This window comes from Agelaius phoeniceus, chromosome 1, assembly GCF_051311805.1.
Source record: "Agelaius phoeniceus isolate bAgePho1 chromosome 1, bAgePho1.hap1, whole genome shotgun sequence".
In the NCBI taxonomy this organism is placed as follows: domain Eukaryota; kingdom Metazoa; phylum Chordata; class Aves; order Passeriformes; family Icteridae; genus Agelaius; species Agelaius phoeniceus.
Genome location: NC_135265.1, coordinates 56446069 through 56467913, shown reverse-complemented (window position 1 = coordinate 56467913; position 21845 = coordinate 56446069). Strand labels below are relative to the sequence as shown.

Here is a 21845-nt window from a genome sequence, read left to right as displayed (position 1 = left end):
AACAGAAATGATTAAAGCACCTCATGGATAAGCAAAGTCAAAGAGCTGAGACTCTTCAACCTGGAGAAGTGAAAGCTTAGAGGGATCTCATAAGTGTGTAGCCATACCTGTAGGACCAGGGTGCAGTAAGGACAGAGACAGGCTCTTTACAGTGGTGCCCAATGACAAGACCAAAGGCAATATGCACACACAGAAGAACAGGGGGTTCCCTCTGAACATAAAGAAACACCTCTTTTTATCTTACTGTGAGTTTGTCCAAGTACTGGCACAAGTTGCTCAGAAGCTTTTGGAGTCTATCCTCCATGAAGATATTAAAAAGCCATCTGGACATGCTGCTAAGCAATTCTGGTATAGGTGGGTATGCCTGAGCACGGGTATTGAACAGGATGGCCACCAGAAGTCTTTTCCACTCTTAACCACTCTGTGATTCTGTATGCTTTCACCTTTTCCCACAGCTACAAGATGCACGGAGCAGACAGACCTCCTTGAGAGTTCAGTTTCTAAAAAAACCTGTCAGCTCTTGTGATCTTCCTCTATATTGTCTCCTCTAGGTACATTAGAAGAATAGGACATACTTTTAGGACACACATCATCTTTCATCCTCCCCCTACGCAAAGACTGCAATACTCAACAGCCTGGACTGGACCAATTTCCATAACAGTACATAAAGACAAACATTTCAGGATAGTTGATTTACTAAAAAAAGAAACATGGCTAATCTGACCGATTTTTTTTTTCCATTAGTTGGATATACTTCTGTGCTACAATGAACAAATTGTATAAATGCTGAGCTACTATTCCTATTAACTATTGCTATTTTTCCTGTAAAAATGTGAGCTCAGAACACACATAAAAGACTTTCAGGTACTGGGAAGCATGGCTGACATGGTTAACTATATGTCAAACCCACATTTCAAGCACCAAGCTATGTCTACATTTTCTCTCACTGGGTCTATTCCAAAAGCCAAAAAGAAAAGAAGATCCACTGCCTCTGATTTCTGTAGTTTGTATCAGACAAAGAGATGACTGGGAAAGGCAATAGGCATTTCTGAGTTTTCTTTCTCAAGAGATGAACTCACTATTTTCATATTTGTATAATTTGCATATGATTTACATCATTTTTTTCCAGCATCCTATTTTAATTTTTAATCTGTATGCACCCCTGGGATCATCACTTTGCCACTCGGGTTTTCATCAGATATCTTCCTACACATGAACAGGCTCTGCAAAACAGTAGCATGCTGTGGGCTCTGTCTCAGCTCCAAGGACAGTTCACTTTAAAGGAACTTCAAAACATGCAGTCTCTGGGAGTTTTATTTATGCAGTAGTTGTGTTTACAAGGCAACAATCCCATTGTTTTCAATAGGGACTAATTATACACGTTTTCCTTTGCCCTTCTGTTTCATTTTACAGTCCCAGGGGATCCAGATTTAGCCCTATGGCTGTGAATGGGACTTCTCAGGATGTTCCTTTGGTGTCTGCTCTCCCTCCCTTCCTGGATAGGAAGGGGCCCCAGGCATCATCCAAGCCCAGAGGTGACCCAGAGCACACCTAGATAATACTTGAGGAAGCATGTGCCAGGAAGCCCACACCTTGTTCTGTGTTTCCCTTGGAGGACACCTGTATCTATTCCTGAACATGTAATTGTCCCCATTCCTCTTTTCCTACATATCACTTCTAATGTTTCCCCCTGAAATTCAAAAAGCCAACAGGACAGAAGAGTTAAACAAGGAAGGCAATTAAGTGTGAATGATGCCTTTACTACTCCTCTGTTTGGATCTTATTTAAATCCCAGGTCTTCTCTGACTTTAACCCTTGATCATTTGTAATTCTCCTAAATTTTTGTACAATTGCTGCATAGTTGCTTTACCTTTCTGTTTTCATAAAGTTGAACAAATACACACATGCATATTTAAAATGAGGCCTGAGAAAGTCCTTTCTTTGCCGATAACATCAGCACTTCATCTGCATACTGACAGAAAGACAAGAAGTGGCAGACCTGCTATCTCCTTTACTCACAGGAATCCTGTATAGCTGATTATTGCACATGCCACACAGCAGAGTGGATTCACAGCTCAAGTATATTAGTAGTAGCTCTGACTGAAAATGCCCTGAAGTTTACTGCTTTTTCATCTACCAAGACCAGTAGGTTTGCATGGGCAGTAGAAAAGGAGCATTACAACTTCTTTTTTAAAGAGACGTCATCATAATTCCTCCCCTTAACTGTTCAGCAACTAACTTTTAATCATCAGAGAATTCTCCCTTCTCACTCTTCTGTGCACTGTCTCAGGAACAGGAGGTTGAATGTGAACAGCTTTGTGGATCTAGAAATATTGCAAAACTTGTTCACTTAATGGAAATGCACTAAGTTTCTGGCTCCCTTCATTCACTGTCACTCTATGGATGTTGCTGAGGATTTCCATATAAACACTTTGGTGCATGGACTCTTTATGTACTTTTGAAGCAGCATGGGATCAGATATAATGGACTTTAAGAGTTTTTTAGGATTCCATTCAGGAGTCAAAATATCTGAGTAATAAATCCTGCCCTGGAGTACAGCATGACCTTAAAATCAGGATACAAACAGACTGCATTTTTGCCTGTACTTCAGAGAGGAAGTACAGGGCAGGATTTGCCACCTTCAACTCATGAAATGAAATCTGATTTAACAAAACTTAATGCTGCTTTGGCTTACCTGCCAGGTGGAACAAATAGGAAGGGTTTCTCACAAAGAACAATATGTGCAAAAAACTACAAAAGATAATCCTGGTAAATAAACATTTCATTAATATTCAATACAGCAAGTCAGCCATACCATACAGTAACACTACACCACTTCATATGCTGCTGGTGCAGATGTTAAGACTATGACCACTGGTCCTTTTTCTTTGCAGGTTGTGTGCTTTCTAAAGCTTGTAACAGAGGTGGGCTGGTGACATGATGCCTTCTGATATAATTGTTTCAAGCAATTGAATTTAAGATTGATGACTAAAGTGTATATAGAAACTTCTGGTTTATATAGAAACCAAGTGCTGCTTCACAGTTCACTGCCACTGGCTATCTGCTGGTGAGTACCAGCAGACAGCTCTTCTCAGAGACACCTTTCTAGCAACTGGTGTCCAGTTGTGATGCTAAAGCATTTAGTCACACAAATATGCTCTGCATTTTAAAATCAATACTCTTTTTAAACTCCTTCTTTTAAATCCCTACATTGAAGCAAGTATAGCCAAACCATTAAGCACTTCAGACATGAAAAATGCCACTGGAAGTATCTTGCCAGAGTTACCAATATTACTTCACATAAACTACCAACACCCATAAAAGTAGTCATGAATATAATGTAACACTCTTTCCCCAAAGCTGCCTTCCCACTTAAAAGGAGACAGTTTTGTCTTAATACTACATAAATTTAAAATTTATATCTTTAAAAGCTTCACCAGGCTTCACATCCATTTGCTGCCAATCTGTGATAAAAGAAGAAAAGACCCAAGGCTCGAGTCCAATAATTTATTGCACTGTGCTTGCAAGGTCCTTGATAAAGGCCCTGAGCAAGGACACTGACACTGGCTAAAACACAGTATCAGTCTTAGTTAAGTTACATATGGCTCTTTAAATTGAAACATTAACCAATGAAAAATACTTTTGTTTGTTTAGTTCCTCTGAAAGCCACTAAATTAAATACCTGTGAAAAGCAGTCAATTTTCTAGTTACACCATAGGATAATTTATTGCATATACCATGGAGATTGAACCAGGCAGTAATACATGCTACATCTCCCCGACATCTCCCAACAGACACCTTGTTTTTAAGGCACATCACTAATTCTGGATGGAAAAATCCTTTAAGTCTTTCTAGAGACAGTGTTATTTCAGCAGCTTCAAAGGCAAGCAGGCCACAGTGAATGCTGAGTCAGTACAACAGAAGAAATATCAGGACAAACCAGTTTTGGCCTCCTGGTGGAGAAGGAGCTACCTGCCAGCCTACAGGTGCATAGCAGAAGGTATATGTACCTTCAAGGATCTCTGTGACAATGATATAAGGCCTTCAACCTCAATACTAGTGCTACTGCAGATGCAACACAGAGACGGTTAAATCCATGCCCCCTTAAAAGGTCTTAGCAGCAATAGCTCTCTGCACAGGAAGAAGTATATTCATACTGAACTGAATATACTCACTTTGTAGTTTAAAATTCCAGATTTTGGCAAAGGAAGAAAATGTTTGGGTATTTTTTTTCCCCTCAGATTTGACAGAGATTTCTTACATTTGCTTATATAATAGTTTAAAAAAAATAATACCCACTTGGGACCAAATCATATTTTGACTTACTGGGGCTGCATATGAGTCAGAACATAATGTGGCCTGAAAAATCTGTAATTCTGAATTTATGGTGATGTTCAAGGTGGAAAAATCATGAATTGTTTTTAAATCAACGGCCAGCAGTTGGGGGGAAAGACCATGTCCCTCCTCTAGGCTAATATAATGTGGTACAGTGTCACAAAATAAGGTCTGTACATTCTGAAGATGCCTTTTCCAGAGTACATTTCATAGTAAATAGCGATTATTACCAGTATACTTATTTGGTACAGATTTGGTAATTACAGATTTGGGAGGGGAGAAGTAAATCAGTATCAACTAAATGAGCTTAGTATTCTGCTACTCATATCACTTCAAGCATAAGCATCCTGTTCTGCAAAATGTCAGTTTTACTAGGAGAGGAAAACACACTTTGCACTTGGAGCACGTATATATCGGCACCTACATATTATAGCACCTATGACTTTCAGAGTCTTTTTTCTCCTTGGCTTTCCATTCTTTGCACACTTCCTAGAGGGTTACAATTACAACACCTTGACATTTAAGAATAGCAATTACTCTCATTTAATCATGGAGCACATTTTATCACTATGCAACAGAGCTTCTCATCCTTTAACTAACTGAAGACCACTTGTTTGGAAAATCCTGTTACTTCAGTAAGGTTTAATGTGCAAGTCTAACAACAGAATCATGTCTTGAATTAAAATCTCCTTTTAGGTTTTCTTAAGGCTGTCTGCCTCATATGTGTAAATTATTTGTCTTCATCTAAAGATCCATTTTTAAAAAAGAACAGAATTGAAACTCAATATTCTAAACAGCAAAAATTACTGTAAGTAGTTTCAGAGAAAGTTAACATATTTATAATCTCTACTTCAAGTCTGTTTCCAAAAGTGTTAAATGACTTGCTCCACTTGAGCAATAAAAAAATTCCCTAGAAATTCTCTGTATGTGATTAGCTGTGTGTGGAGACCAGAGTAAGAAAAGTTTAGTTTTCAGCTGACTCCATTTAAACTAAATCATACTGGCATTGCAAAGTACAAAATAAAAGAGAGAAAAATATAAAGAGGAAAACACTAGAACATAATCTGGGGACCAGATCTATTACCACACTTCAAGAATGCAAGACCCAAAAATGGAAAGAAAAAAAAAGAATGTGAAAAATTTAGTCCATAAAAAGCAATCAGCATGCCATATAGCAGAACTGCAAGGACCTCAGCTACCCATGTATGTGGGGAAGAAACAAATAAAATTTGATTTTTTAATGCTTTGACTCCTAATAATGACTGACTATCAATACTAAAAGAGAAAGAATATGCAACATTAATCCAGAATCCTTATCCCTATCTCCAATGGCTATAAATCTACTTTAAGTCCTTGGAGTTGAAAAAGAATTAAGTGGTACTGACTGAGCAAGTTGTGTACCCTCTCCCCTTTCCCAATACACTTGGCAGGTTTCATCACTCTGCACAACAGTGAGAAGGAGGAGTGAGGTGATTGGAAAGGTACTAAATTGACAGACGTGAAATGTATCATCATGCAGCAGTAGCTGCAAGAGAAAAACCATGCACTGCCATTTAATGGAAAGAGATGATGTTTGCACATAAGAAAAATGTTCAGAGGACTGATTGCAGCTGCTATGACAACAAGAGAGGATGTGACATAATGACCCAAGAGACTGTTTCATGTTGTTCCAGTGAACCATTCTACTCACCAGCTGGGAAGCCAGTAGAGACTTCATTAAGTGCTTCTATTCAGTAATTACTGCATCCTTCCCTGCACCACAACTCTAAATTTCCATACAGTCATAACACAGAGCTGTTAGATGTAATCATGAGGGTCCATTTCTCAGTCCTAAAAATTTCAAGCCTGTAGCTGTTAGAAATTTAGAATCGAGTTTCAGCAGATTTGTTAGGTACAAGCTCTGTCACCTGGCAAGGAGAAATAGGGAGCAAAACGATACCAGCATAACCTTGCTGAAGTCTTGCAAGCAAGCCATGGAAAAGCTGCATTATTTGCCTACCTTGTATTTAGGGTAGTTCCTTCTCCAACATACAGCAACTTTAACTGGAAAAGACCAGGGCAGATCCTTTTGTCATTTAAACCATTGGAGTTCTCCTGACTGCAGTGGCGTGATGAATATTTACTGCTGGTTAGGATTCTGCCCCTTGATTTGACTTGCACTACTACACAAATAAGTGAATTATATGTCCAGGAGCCTTTTGCTTTCTTAGTTATGCAAAGCTACAGAACTAGGAAAAATGAACTTGTATTTACACTACATGAAAACAATAGACAAATTATCAGAGCACAAGGGTTTGAAAGAGAAAATTTTCAGCAAAAAGAGAAATCCCCAAAGATTGAAAGCTTCTAGAGTTTGAGCAGCAGCAAGGGCGGGGGGGGGGGGGGGGGGGGGGGGGGAGGAAGAAGACTGGGGGGTGGGGCGGCAGGGCAGGGGAGGGGGAGGAGGAGGAGATCTGGTTTTCAACATGGGAGAAGGAACTGTCTTGAGAGAAGATTCTCCCTGTCAGAGCCTGCCTGCTCAGGAACAAGCCTGCCTCTTGCCTGCCTAAAACTGCTCAAAAGGCACAGAAGAGTTCACACCTCTTTATTTCTTTTGAAATGTAGGGATTCTAGAAAATCTAAATCTTTAAAATAATACCTTTGTATCAATTCAGAAGGCACTGTGAGCAGGAATAGTTGGCCAAAAACCAGAGAGGAAAAAAGCAGAAGCAATGTTATTTCTCATCATGTTAAAATCGGATCCCTCCTTGTAGGGAGTAGCATCATTTGTTGTCTGTAAAAGAGGCCTGACTGCATTTCTTTCCTTCCTTCACGGAAGATGGATAGGGGGAGAAACTCTTGGTTTAGAATCTGGCATAAGGAGAATAGGTGTCCTCATCTCTAGCCAGGTGTCTCCACCTTCTGCCCTATTTGCACCTTGAGTTTGGAGCAAAAATCACCACAAAGCAAAACTCAGCACTTCTATAGTAACTGGAGGGAAAGCTTTTACATGCAAGAAGTGTAATAGAGTATTTTCATAAAGAAAATTACTTACAAGACTTATAAAGAACTGCTGTGAGCTAGACTAAGTGCTTCAGTGCCACATCCTTCCTCAGCCACACCTAAGTTACAGTACAACTCCTCACCCCTTCACTTCATTCTATAAATCTAGTTTTAAAAATTTGTTTTATACAATGGATAGGACAGTGTTGCCAGATGCTTCTGGATATAAAAAGTAGAAAATTTGAGTTTGAGGAAAATATCTTCCTATTCATATTTATCATTTTCCCAGGTTTAAAGACAGTGGACCAACCTCTAGAACATCATTAAAACAGCAAGTAACAATTAACTGGCATTCTAAGCTAATAGTCTCTCATTTGCACAGCAGTGATAAGGCAATCCACAGGGGGAAAAAAGCCTTAATTTCCTCTCTGTTATGTTTTATTGGGGGAAAAAGTAGCCAAAATCAAACAAGAGCTCAAATACAGTATCTTGTGTATATAAAACTCCATGTACTCTGAAATTTGTAACACAAACAATGGCAAATAAAGATCTTGAAGCCTTCATCTGTGACAGATTGAGCTTTCTAGATCAAATTAATTTGCATGATTCCAGTTCTTGAATAGTCCCACTAAATGGCTCACACTGTGGGTCCAATCTTTCCATCAACTACCAGTGCAAGAATTCCATAAAAGTGGAATATTCAAAATCCTCACTGGGCCAGTGCACTTCAATCCTCCTCAGAGTCTCTGTCAAAACAGTTGCATCTAGAGGAAAAGGATTTGCAACTACCTTGTTTCTTTATACAGAATAAAGCTACATAGTATTGTCAAAGGTTTGCCTTTCTGCTATGGCACATCCCTCTCTTCTGCAGGGATCCATGAAGTCCTTGGCAAGCGTGCAGTTCCCACAGCTGTTGTGTCCCAACACCAATGTGGTAAGCAGCTAAAGTGAAAATTAGAACAGTTGAGAACCTGCTCTAGTTTGCTCTGCTCTGTAAGCAGATGCCGTCCAACTCTAGAGACACAAGGGTATTTAACTACAAGCCTTCAGCAAGTAGCTCTTCTTGCACTAGGTTTCTTCTTTGCCTTCATAATTTCATATTCAATATTAGGGCCTGGTCTTTCACTAATTTTCATTTAAATTTTTATTAGGTCTCATGATCAGTATATCAGTCAGTATAAATGTGAATCTCAAGTTTTCAAAACACTATGAAGATCATGATTTCTTAGAAGTCAGTATAAATGTGAATCAATATGCATAATTTTTTCATAGTGTCATTTTGGTTGGAAAAGACATTTAAGACCATTGAGACCAATTGGGAACTGTACACTGCCAAATACACCAAAAGAAGCAATGGAATGACCAAACATCCTTTTCCAGTGCTCTCAACCATGCAGTTAGAGATGATGATAGTGAAGATGGAAGGTACAATTATTACCATGCTTCCCTTCTAATAGTACAGGTATTTCATCATGGACCTACCCAAACTCCCAGTGTGTTGTTCCCACTCTGTCTGCAACAGAGTTGGACAACAATTTGCAAATCTTGCATGACAACTAGTATGATTCATTTTGTACCCAAAGGGAAGCTACTTTCTCTCAAACTAATATTTCTCCGTTCCTCAAGGGTATCAGCCTTCTCTCTCAGCTAATACTACAGTAGCAGATGCAGCAGCTCAACATTTCCCAAGAACGTCTTAAAAATCATCAGGGCACAAAAAATAGAATTCTCATCTGATGGAAAAAAAGACATTTAAGCCCATCCCTAACACACTAATGTTACTGTGGGGTTTCTTGGATAGATTTATTTTCTTCAGTATAGTGATTAACGAATACTTGAATCATTTAGGTCAATCTACTACACAGTGATGGTAATACTACACAGAATGTTTATAAAGTTTTTGCAGTTATGTGATTCAATACAATTCACATTTGCCCAGATACAAGAATAAATGACATATAATACACAGGTCACAGAATCAATACACTGTGTGCATCAAATACAGATGCACATAAAAAAAAAGTAGCACAGAAGCTGCAATGCAACAACTGTCCCAAGAAGCAGAAAAAACTTGAGTCTTGCTTTAAGACAATTTAAAGGGGATCACTCTAACATGATTTCTCCCCCACCATTTTAATCAACCCCTTTCCACCAATAAGGAGAAACTATATTTGAGTAGATATAAGTGAAAAAAATAACAGTTTACTAACAAGCAAAACTGCTACAAGCAGAAAATAACAGTAATTATTCACTAGATACAAAATTGATAAATCTCACAAACTCCCTGAGAACAAAGAAAAATCCAAAATGGCAAAGTACCCCTTTCAAGATGGCATCCATCACAGGCAACTACATGTAGGGAGACAAAGCAGAAATGGCATCTGACCAAGATGGCAGCATTTGCTGGCAACCACGCAGTTTGGGAGACAAAGGGGAAAGGATGGCAGTAAACCTTTCTGGGAAGGTATGAGCTTACAAAGCAGTTCTAGTGGCGTATGGGAATTGCCAGCACATGTGGAGTCAGCTCCACCACTCTCTGCTTCCTTCTGCCACCCACTGTATTCCACCAGTGTTGGTGCTGCTGTCCTCTGAGCCACTGGTGTGTTGAAGTGGAGAGAAACAGTCCCCCAGAATCAACATGGGGTGGCCCGGTGAGGTACCAGCTCAAGCTTTGCACTGCCAATAGAGGTTTGCAGAATTCACTCTGAAACAGTTTTGGATTGCAGAAATGCAGTTTTTTCTGGGTAGCTAGCCCAGAACTCCTTCCCCCTCCCCCCAAAACAACCTCTGCCTTAAGCAAAATGCCACAACACATGAGAACACAAAAAGGAAGCCTCTGCCCACACTACCTCAGCTTTAAGGTTAAAGCCAAGAAGTGTGCAAGGGATGAGAAAGCAAACCAACAGGTGAAAAAGGGAACTCTGCCTGTGTGCCCCAACCTGGGGCAAGTGTACCACACCTGCCTGCCCCATGAGTCTTGCTCCAGACCTCCAGATACGCCACCTTAAAGAGACAGTAACCTCACAGAGACAGTAACAATTTTTGGGCTCAGAAAGATATTAAATACTGTAACATTTTTGATTACCCAAGACAACCTTCAGTTCTAAACCCTTAGTCATTTGACCCTAAAATTGGTCCTGTTGTATTGCGAGCATGAGTAGCAATAAAGACAACAGAGCAACAACCCAGCAATCCTGTTGGTTTGTTCCTGAATTAAAGAGAAAAAAAAAAAAAAAAACAAACCCAAACAAACAAGCAAAAAACCCCCCCAAAATCCCAAAAACAAAACCAAAAAGCAACAAACCACCAACCAAAAAAACCAAACCTGAAGAGAAAGAATATGTTCATCCACCAGACTGACACAAAGTCATAAAAACCCAATACTAATAATGATGCTGAGAGTGGATGAGATTATGATGGGGGATGCAAAAGTGAGCATATTGCAACAACCTGTGGAGGACCTTCCCATTAGAGAAAGAAATTTCAAAAGTAGCATTGGCTTGGCAGTTTCACTTTAAAGTGCTGTATGAACATTAACAGATAGTTGGGATATCTTAACTATGTAAAGATATTTTAATGAAACATATATCTCCAGTTTTTTTCAACAAGCCTAATGTTTGCATGATGTTAATGATTGCAAAAACAAATTCTTCATGAATCAAAGGGCTAAACAGGTATGTCCATCCACACCAAAAAAAGCTTGTATCCATCGTTATTAGATGAAATACTAGCCCAATTATGTTAGTATCACCCAGGAAAAGCTTTCCTGATTTCACAATGGCAAGGAAGTGAAATCTCTGTCTTCTTAAAAGTATTCAAAAGGAATTTCTATTGATTATTACGAGTAAGTTATCCATATACTTTAACTTGGATTTAATCTAAAAATTCAAATGGGATGTAAGCTTGCTTTGCTTCTAAGATCTATATGGATATGTATAGGGGTACATATATATATATATATATGCACACCCTAGTAAGATAAGCATTTGTAGCAAAGCAGTCTGCTCAGAGAATCCTCAAATTTTGTGTAGCAAGTCTATTGGAAAAAGCCCTTTCACTTTGAGAAGCCTCACTTTCCCCTAAGACAGCAAACATAAACATGAAACAGCACTCTCCAAACAACTACAGCAATCCATCCTAAAATTCCTAATCTTTCCTCAATATTTCTCATTGCCTCAGCAATTTTACTTCTCGTGTTTGTAAACTGTTACATATACATCTTTATGCAAAGTGAGAAATTACAAAAGATTACAGAATTAGGGAATACTGGCTAAGTAAACAATAAAGTATTGCAAAGAAAGCCAAGGCTCCCAAGGACGACATTCTGGGCTCATGGGAAGGAAATGCAGCTAGCAAGCTGGAAACCTGCAATCCTTACCCAGGCTTTCCTGAGGTAAGGTTCCAAAACAAAAGTACTGCAAACATCTTGGTGAACTTGGGCCAAAACTCAAGCAAAAAGAAAAGAATGTAGAGTGGCTGCATATCAAAGGCAAGTTTCTTGGGCAAAAGAAATGCAGAAGACGGAATGCAAAACTAATTCAGGCAAAAATTGCAGGCATCTGTACATTTTAGAGGCACTTACTGACAAATGGCAGTTGACAACAGCTGTCTTTTAGCTGTACTTACTGGAACTACTAAGAAAGACAGGAAAGAAAAGAAAAAAGAAAAGAGAAGAGAAGAGAGAAAAAGAAAAAGAAAAAGAAAAAGAAGAAGAAAAAGAAAAATTAAATCAGGCTTACCAATTGCAAAGTTATAGCCATCAATACTGAATGTAGCACTTTGGCATTTTTTAAATGCATCCTTTCTGCTGCTTGGGTCTGTCATGATTCCTGCCAGCTTGTACTTTCAGTAGCTGCCTCTCTCTCCCTCGTGGAAGCCAAGCACTCGAGCTCACTCTTAGCTGCCCTTGAGACAGCACACACACACCACACCTCACTTCTTACAGGGATCTGAGAGGCGTGCACCCAAGAATTTTCTCCTCCCCCAAACACTCTCATTGGCAAGTTACCTACATGCCTGCTCAGAGTTCAACTGGTTAGAGGCTCCCCTATCAAAGCCAGCAGTCAATTAGTGCAAGACTACCAAGTCAATAAGCCAGCTGTATCTGTCAAATCTCTGTGTAGGAGGTAGCACACAAAAAAACCAATAAAGGGTTAGATTTTGCTGTTATCTACCCACTGATGCTGCCTGTATTCCTTGCTATGCTGGAACCAGTTTCTGTGGCTCCTCTTACTCATAGGGATTTCTGACTTGCAGCAAATTGTGCTCAGATTTCAGCTCTTCAGAGAGGCAGTGTGTTTTAATAATTCAAGATATAATGAATCAACCCAAATACATTACACCATCAGTCATCTGCTACTTATGTAAACAGCGAGTCTCTAGAAACTCAACTGAGAGCACAGAACTAGAGATTATCAGTAAAGAAGAACACAGGAAAACAACATGTAATTTACCAGTAATGTTGATAAGCTGAGCAAAATGTTCATGCATGCAGACACACAACACAGTCTTCCAAGCTCTTCCTTCTCCTTGTTGTTTCTCATGGTTTGCAAACTCATCTTTCTAGTTTTTTTACTTAGTAATGTTTAGAAATGTTGACTCAGAGTACATGCTAGCAATCCACTGGTAAAAGGCAGGCAAATCCTAAGAACAGACAAAATTTAGAGTCAAAGCTGGCAAAGTTTTCACAAGAAGGCCAGCTGCAAGCCAAAGTTTTATGAGTAGGCATCTAAGGAAACACGGTCAACATCTTAATGATCCCAAAACACATAAATCTGTGCAATTCTTTCTTTTCCTTGCAATATATGTTAAAACTATAAATGTGCTATTTAAATGTTCCAGTTTTTATGTTCCCAAGAAAAAACTTAAATTCCACATAAATGCATCAAATTTTGCATCGGTCTGGATCAAAAGCACTTGGAAACACTAAGTTGGAAGAAGACTACCATCAAAGCAATAGCCAGGACACAGTTTACTGAAAGCTTGCTCAATGCACTCCTAAAGGTTTACAAAATATAAGCAAATGTGGTGATGTTTAGGGTATAAACCTCAGCCCTACCTTGGCTTCTCAACAAAAGCTCAAGTCAGATAAGAATGCTGCACTTTTAAAAGGATGGAAGAGAATCACTACTGAACTCCAGCAGTTAATTTAAATTCCACTTACTTCTACCACAGTGGAGAGCCTCAGCCAAGTAGAGCTTTTTTATTATTTTTTTAATGATTTATTTGGATGTTCAATAATATAAGACAAGTTCATTTAGAAAACAGCTTCTAGCAGTGAGGGTTTGTTGGGCTTTTTTCATAAGTCATTGTTTAGAAACAAAAACAACTACTTACATATAACATTTCCAACACTTGCAACTGGAATGAAAAGTGTAAACAACATTTCTGGAATTTAAAAGAGTTGCTGCTCTTTATAGATACTTTATAGCCCCTGCAATGAAGACTGCTCATGCAGTTTACTGAAATCCATCATGTAGCTGCCCCTCCAAAAGAAGGTAGGAAAATAATCTAAGTATAAAACATTTTTAAGGAATTATTTCGTCTGTACTGTCATATAGATCATATAAGCACCAATGCTCTTCCTAAGACAGCAAAAGCACAGAGAATGATTCATAGTATATTTAGAAAGCAGAAACTTAAATGTTACCTAAATGAAAGGTAAGGATCCCTAACAGTTTCAAAATTTTGGAACTATCAGGTTTGGGGTTTTTTTAAATTTAATTATTTGCTGACACCATTTTCTTCCTTCAGCCATAAAACACTTATTCATAAAGAAAAATTGTGGGAAGATACATGATTTGATGAAGTTTCAGTCGTGAAACTGAAGTTGGAGGAGAAATGTTCTTCTCAAAAAACAGCAGGCAGAGACACTCGTGCTTCCTCCTTGGCTTTGGACCATGTACTCACACACAGGAAGCAGGAGAATTATATTTGCATTTCTCTTCTGAGGAGAGCATCCAGATCACCTACTGCTGTCATGCTAATTTCTGAGCTACTTCACTGGTGTTTCAGCCATGTTGTAAGATTGCCAGAGAGAAAACGATCTGGTCCTTAAGTGGCTGAGTACTTTGAAGCTACCTTACAATACTTGTTTAAGGTCCATCTAATACTAAGTCAAACATTTGTAGTAGTTTGATAAACTCATTTAGGTCAAAGTGAACATTTGTACCACAAAGAATAAAGACACTCATGAGAGTAAAGTGATCAAATAAGTTTAGAAGCCAGATTATCCTTACTGTTGGAGAGGGCCCTTAACTGGCTGGTTGCAGAGGGATCCTCTCTCCATTCAAAACTGCAGCGGTAATCACATTGGGGTGAAAAGAGAAAGGTTTTGATCTGCAAGTTTTCCAAGAAGAAAACAGTTTCTTCCCAGCTCCAGTTAAAATTTAATCCAGCTGCTCAAAGAATTACCTAATTGTATCAGAAACTTGATACCTGGTCCTATCTGATTTTGCTGTTCAGCTCTTGGCTAGATTTCAAGTTTGCATTTACATCCTGCTTTCCCAAACAATTCCTTCAGATTCATTCAAGGTATAGGTGGTTTACCTTCCACTGCCAGGAAGTACCAATATAGATTACCAGGCACTTCTTGTGGCTGCAGTTCACTGTCATGTAGAGCAATAGATGTGTCATTTGTAAACTACCTGAATCCTTTGAGGTAAAAAGCACAGTGTGAATCAAAAATATTTATGATTATTGCTGTAAAAAGACCACAGTCTGCATAATAACCTTTGATTTGACAGCCCATTAAACAGCAGTTGCTTTGACATTTTGCCTTTACTTTCCTATGTGTAGAAGAGTTTGCATGTTTTAAGGAAGTCAAATTAAACAAAATACCAATCTGTCAGGAAAATCCAGAAACACCAGAGGCTTATGTCCAAAAAGGAGACAGAGGAGTCCTTCATTTATGCAAATAAAGGGAGAGTGTTCACAGGGGCACACATCCACAGGGTTTTCTCTCTCTCACTCAGGGTTTCAGAGGGTGCAGCCTCCATTTTATCCTAACTCTCAGCCACTCGTTGCCTTCTTTTTTCCCCCATTGGCTGAGGTACTAGGAAGGTACAGCCTTCTTGAACGGCCTAGTCCATATTCCCCCTTGAACTTATTATTTTATCCCAAAATTCAGAAGTTCAGGCTTGTGCAGATCTTGTCTCTTTCAGGAGCCAAACTGTCTGAGTCTGGTAACAAACTTGCTGCCCAAAGTCAGTAGAGACATTAGGACTCTCATTTTAAAGATATTAACACCCATACATTCACCCACCAAATTATTTGTAAAGACATTAACGCACATCTTTCCTATCATATCTTAATCTCCAAAATGCATACTAGAAAAAGTGGTGAAAAAACAGCCACAGGAAACACTTCCTATTTCTAACCAGTCCTTTTTCTGCCCTTTGGCATGAAAAAGTATACTACTGATGTAAATTTGCTTCAGCAAGACTGAAGGATTTTTAATTGCAGTTTACACTTTCCAAATATAATCTAAAATAATCAGTTGCATGGATTAATACTTCTTCATATAAACTAAAGGCATAATTTATTCTTTCAGTCTTGTATCCCCTGACTCATGTAGTGTGAAAAATTGTAAATTAGAGCATTAAATAAAATCCCAACTCCACAAATGTCAAGGGCAAAATTCCCACTCACTTCAACAGGGCTGAAGCTCTGTCCTGTTGGTTTTTCGTATCTGTGCTCCTCTTTACTTAGTTCCTAACACAAGCAAATTTCACAAGTGCAGTGATAAAGTGATAAATTTAGGTCTCAGGTACCCATATGCCTTTTGTAGTGCCAGACACTAAAGTTATCAGAATTAGGATCTCTGAATTTTTATCTTATCAGAAATATTTCTGGTATCCTAAATCAGTGGACAACTTGACTTTTAATACAAAAAAAAAAAAGAATAAAATACAGCCATCCTAGATAAGACCAAAGGTCCATTAAAAACAGTACCCTATATCAAGCTTTGTATCGTATCTCCATCAGTGCTCAAAAGTAAATGCTTTGAAAATTATAAAGATGTTAAAAATTATCAAGAACAAGGTAGACTGTGGTGATACTTGGTATTCAGTCACCACCAACTTGGGTACCTCATGGACTGTGTAGATTCTGTGTGTTCATAAACAGTCCAAAATTTTCTGTTCAATCAGCTTAAACTTTAGCACCTTCAGCATCCTCCATCAGAAAGGTCTGCAGCTTAACTAAAAATCACATGAACACTTCCTCCTATTGTTTGTTTTGAACCTTTCTCCTTCTCACTCCCTGGTTGCTCTTTAACCTAATACTCAGTATCAATTTTGAAGTCTTCTGGCTATAAATCCAGAGGTGAGGTGTGATCACGTAAGTGGCAGAGGCATCCCCAGCAGGCAGGATTTCTAGTGGTAAGGAACCCCTGAGATAGTAGATTCCAGTGAGAGAGACCACAAAAGCACAAGGAAGCTCCTGCCTTTGAAAATATTGATTCCAACACCGAATTTCCTTAAACTTCAATTGAATAATTTTTATAAGCATATATTTTTGAGAGATGTTTTAAAGGTTGTCTCACCACTAATTTCAGTATCACCTGAAAACATTTACTATCCCAAAGAAGAGTTATATGAATGAGCATGATGCTCTAAAAATTGATAAATCTTTTAACAAAATTTCCAACTTCACAAAAGACATTCAGCTGTAATCACTGAGGTGTTTGGTGTATTTCTCACAATCAGCAATGAACTTAGGTATTGCAGGTTGTTTATGCAAAGATGCTATTCTTCCTTGAAAGCTTTACCATTTTCTAGATGCATTTCATCTGTATGTTGTGATTGTCAGGACTATTCACCACATACATGTTTTTTTAGGTGTAGCAGCCAGAAGGCAATATGACTTTTTAATGCAAGTTGTTTAAATCAGCAGGTTCTAGTGTTTTCTGCTTGCCACCTTTTTTTCCCTTGCCAAAGCTGAAAAAAGGAATAGTCTTCAGTTTGCTGGAGTATTTTCTTGCTTCATGCTACTTTATATTTCCCAATAAACACACATTTTGTGCTATTTTAAGTGACTTTACACCATAGGTGAAAATCCAAATGCATCCAGTAAATACAAAGCACAGAAAAGAAAAAAAAAAAAAAAAGTAATGTTATTTTGAGCTTGGACTTCATCTCAACTATTTCAAGCAGCTCCACAACTCAGAGAAAGTGCATTATTTTCTTTAAAAGCACAGAAGGAATCTACACCATCTAGTTTCAGTCACTTGGCTGAGCTGCCTAAATGAGGAACCCTGTGACTCCCACTGCAGTGAGCAGGGAGTCCCAAAGGTGAGTTGGAGCTCCTAAAATCTGAATCACTCTCTAGAGAAGCTCCTTCTTAAATACCCAGAGAGACTGAAGCATTTGAGAGCTGGAAGAGATAGTTTAGTGAAGAGGATTAAGCTAAGCATCAGGATCATCAGCAATAGCTTATGCTTTCTTCAGATTGCCTGCCAACAGTAATATTGTAAGTTTGATCCTCTTCAAACTAGATGCAATTTGCTAGCAGCAGTGATGCCCATCTTTTGTACTGTGTCCAGTAAAAATGCAATATTAGCAGCTACTATAATCATATAGCTTTCCAGTGCAACTTGCAATCAGGAAAAACAAAGTAGTGGAGGAGCATCTGGTCTGGATATTTGCAAAGGTAAACAATGGGAAAGAAGCTCTAGTAGGAAAAGAGAACATGAAGGCCCTAAAGAATCTCACAAATACACTAATCCCTGTGTATTTTCTTCACACACTAACTTGCAGGCCCTGGTACCATGAAGACTAAAAGCAGCCCTGCCTCCATGTATAGTTTCATTTTCTAAATGAAAATTTTCTCCTTGTTGGGGGCAGGGGGAGGGGAGGAGGAGGGTTTTAAAAAAATAATGGAGTTTCAACAGCAAAACATTTTTAATCCTCTAATGCCAGTCTTTTCTAAACAGTGCTGCTTGATCAGATTTCATTTGTCTTTATATATTTGTTTTATCTCTTTGGTCTTGTTCAGCACACTAGTTAAGTATGATTCTCCAGTGTAATGTGATTCTTTGTATTACAGCAAGCAGCTGTTGAAAGCAAGTCAACCAAAATCAGGACCAATAAAACTTATACCATTACTCAGCAAAATAAAACTTGAGGTAGCAGTGTTAAAAACAGGTTGCAAAAGAATTAACACTACACAGTTTTGTCATACACATGTGGTAAAGACAGGCTCCTGCTTCCAACAGTATTCATGGGAATATACCGTAATTAAGGTGATACTGAAAGATTTCCTTTCTATCTTGCCAGAGAGATTTCTGATCCTCCTGGTACGTGCACCATGTTTACTTTGTTCATGGTTTTGCCTTTATTCCTTCCAGATAGCCCTCTTGAAAAGTCACCACACAGTGAAACAGCAGTAACGAGCTAGTCATTGCAACCCATTTGATTCCCCAGTACGTATCATTCTTACTGAGGTTTTGGGCTGTAGCCAGTTGTCTTGATTTTGACTGGTGCAGAGTTAATTTTCTTCACAGTAGTTGGTATGTGGCTGTGTTCATATTTGTGTTGGTAATGCAGATGTTTTAATCACTGCAGAGGAGTGCTGACACAGCCTTTTCTGCTTCACATGCTGCCATGCTGGCAAAGGGACTGGGGATGCATGGGAAGTTGACAAAAGACACAGCCAGGGCATCTGATTCCAACTGACCAAATGGGTAGTCCATACCATAGACATCATGCTCAGTATATGTGGCAGGGAAGAAGGAAGAAGCAGGGGACATCTGGCGTTATGACATTTGTCTTCCCAACTAACCATTACATGTGATGGAGCCCTGCTTTCCTGGGAATAGCTGAACACTTATCTCTCCATCAGAAGTGGTAAATTAATTCCTTGTTTTGCTTTGCTTGTGTGCATGGCTTTTTCTTTACCTATTAAACTTTGACTCAACCCAGGAGTTTTCTCATTTTCTTCCAATTCTCTCACTCATGCCACTGGTGGAGGAATGACGGAGCAGCTGCATGCTGGGGCTCAACCACAACAGCAGTCAAATATAGAAAAATAACTTGCTTTCCAATTCACACATTATACCACTATTCTGTTTCCTCTCTCTTAACCCTGAATTTTTTTCTTCTTCTGTCCTCCCTATTCTACAAATGTAGTTTTAAATGTATTCCATTTTACTAAAGGAATTCACCAACATGTTTTTTCTATGATGTAAAAATCTTGAGTGCATGCTACAACAGACAGAGTTAGAAAGCAGATCATCTGATGGTGCAAATCAGTGCAACTTCACCAGATTCAGAAAAGTTGTCTTAGCTCTTAGGATCAAGATCTGCTCCTTTGCCTCCAGCCTGGAGGAAAAACTGAACTTTCATGCTTGAACAGCTTCTTAGCCAATGTCCTGAATGCCAGCCTACTCATGTCAGTATATGGCTTTTAATATACTGTTGTTCCACACAGTAAATTAATTACATATCCTTCCTCCCAAAGGAGTTGAGAGCACTGCTTTTCTCTATTTTCATATACCCTGAGTGTATACTTGTATACCTGAACAGCAGATGTTACTTCTGGCGAGATTTTTACACTTGATGGATTCAAAAACACAATTTGAATAAATGTGTTTGAATTACCATGAAAGCCACACTCATCAAGTTATCTAAAAAAATTAAGAAGCATCCAGGTAACATGGACAACCTAATTCTCTACAGGTGCTCCAAACCATTCCCTCCCTAAGGCAACTGCTCCTTCTTCAATTATACAAATACAAGTAAGTAAAATGAGATACAACTACAACATTCAAAAGGTATTAAAAACTAGACTGCCTGCTACAGCCACCCAGTTCCTAGACCTAAGGATTTTGACCAGATTAAAGCACTCTTCATGCTATATGAATGCAGCCTATATACTATTTGCAGAACTATCTGTTTTCTGTGTTGATACAGATCTACTTGATGAAATGGAAATTAAGCCTCAGAACAGTGATTTAAAATATACACATAGCACAAACCCACACACCAGAATGGTTATTTAAAATATACACAGCATAAACCCACACACCACAACAACATACACACAAACAACTTTTTAACTGCATGTGCAGTACAATGGTCATTGTTCTACATAATCTCTTGAGAGAAGGTCAGGCAAAGCTGCCTTGTTGACAGAGGAATTAGATCAGCAAATACTACTCTGAAAGGAAAGAGAGGAGAAGAAGAGGTTTGCACTCTATCTGCTTCAGGTATATAATAGTAAGTGCTGAATTTAAAGGCAGTCACTCTGGGTTCCCTCTAGCAGTATAGTGGCCATGCTACAGGAAATGAGCAAGAGGTATCAGACCTACCATCAACATGCATGTAGCAGATTTACTTCCATTTCAATATTAACTAATTTTATTTCTCTGATCAAACTACCAAATCATTAAAAACAAGGCTGCCATAGTGAATGCTTGAATCATTGGCATACTTAAGCTACAGAAATGAAAAAGCTTCCCTTGAATTATATACAGTGTAAGCTAATATCTTGCTGTTACTAAAAAGTCAGAGATTCAACAAGCATATTTTTCATAAAGAGAATTCCATTGTTGTCAAAACCCGTAATGAAATTTCCATTTATCTTATTCTTTTAATCTGGTTTTTAAAAGTTATTTGAAAAGTGAGTGCATCAAGAATTGCCAGATAGATTTTTATTTTATATATATCTATAAAACCCCACACCTTCCTAAAACATCTGATGCAGCAAAACTAGTTCAGATACGTCGTATATTATTTTAAGTATAAGAGATCCTGCACAAAATATAATTCCATTTGGCTGCCAACTACCTCTTGCTAACAGACTCTGGTCTAAGTCTCTGTATTGCAACTCGCAGCTCTATCCCAGGACTCAGAACTTTGCAGAAAGTTGGAAGCCTAGAAAGCAATTAATTTCATTTAATTAGCCTAAGTTAATCAGGTAGATACCCTCTGTGATCAAGGAAGAAGCATAGGTACCTCCAGAGATGGGATAATTCAACACTGGTGGTTTTTTTCCATGCCGAAAGAGCCTATCTGACTAATTTATCTGTTTGCCTAAAAATTGAGTCTGTGGCTATACAGGAGCTGAATCCTGCCCTTCATTTTTAAGTACCAGGACAGATCAGCGTAATTTTTTTCACTTGCAGATTGGAAATAGTAAGCACTGTTCCACTGGCTCTTCAGAATTGCTACATCAGTGACCAGGTAAGGGGTTTGGAGTTGTCTGTACCCATACAGCAAGGACTCCTCCATGCCACCTTGCCTACCCAAAATCTGGCAATGTCAAGTGGACAGCTGATCCCCATAAACCTACTTTGGATGGGCACCATGTTCTCAGCCTACTCAGAAGGGCCAGGAGCAGAAGAGGCATTGTCTGAAAACCACCTAAATGACCAAGTACTTTCAGCCATGCAAATTTTTTTCTGAGTTACATCATACCAATGGCAGAAAAAACAGAAGAGATCCTCTTCACAGGATCATGCAGCTACCAAGGAGTGATATAACAGAACTACCTATCTATGAGACTGCTACTACAATATGCTATGTGCA

General features: G+C 38.7%; 1 protein-coding gene across 1 annotated transcript in view; it reads right to left on the bottom strand.

Annotated features, from left to right (window-relative positions):
- The window catches only part of PDE1C (phosphodiesterase 1C), a 274035-nt gene extending 261779 nt beyond the window's left edge, over window positions 1–12256 (bottom strand). Inside the window, exon 1 of the mRNA XM_054629572.2 lies at window positions 12057–12256. Coding sequence (XP_054485547.2) covers window positions 12057–12141 — 85 coding nt within the window. The 5' untranslated portion in view covers window positions 12142–12256. The remainder of the gene's footprint in view (window positions 1–12056) is intronic.
- Window positions 12257–21845: the final 9589 nt, after the last annotated feature.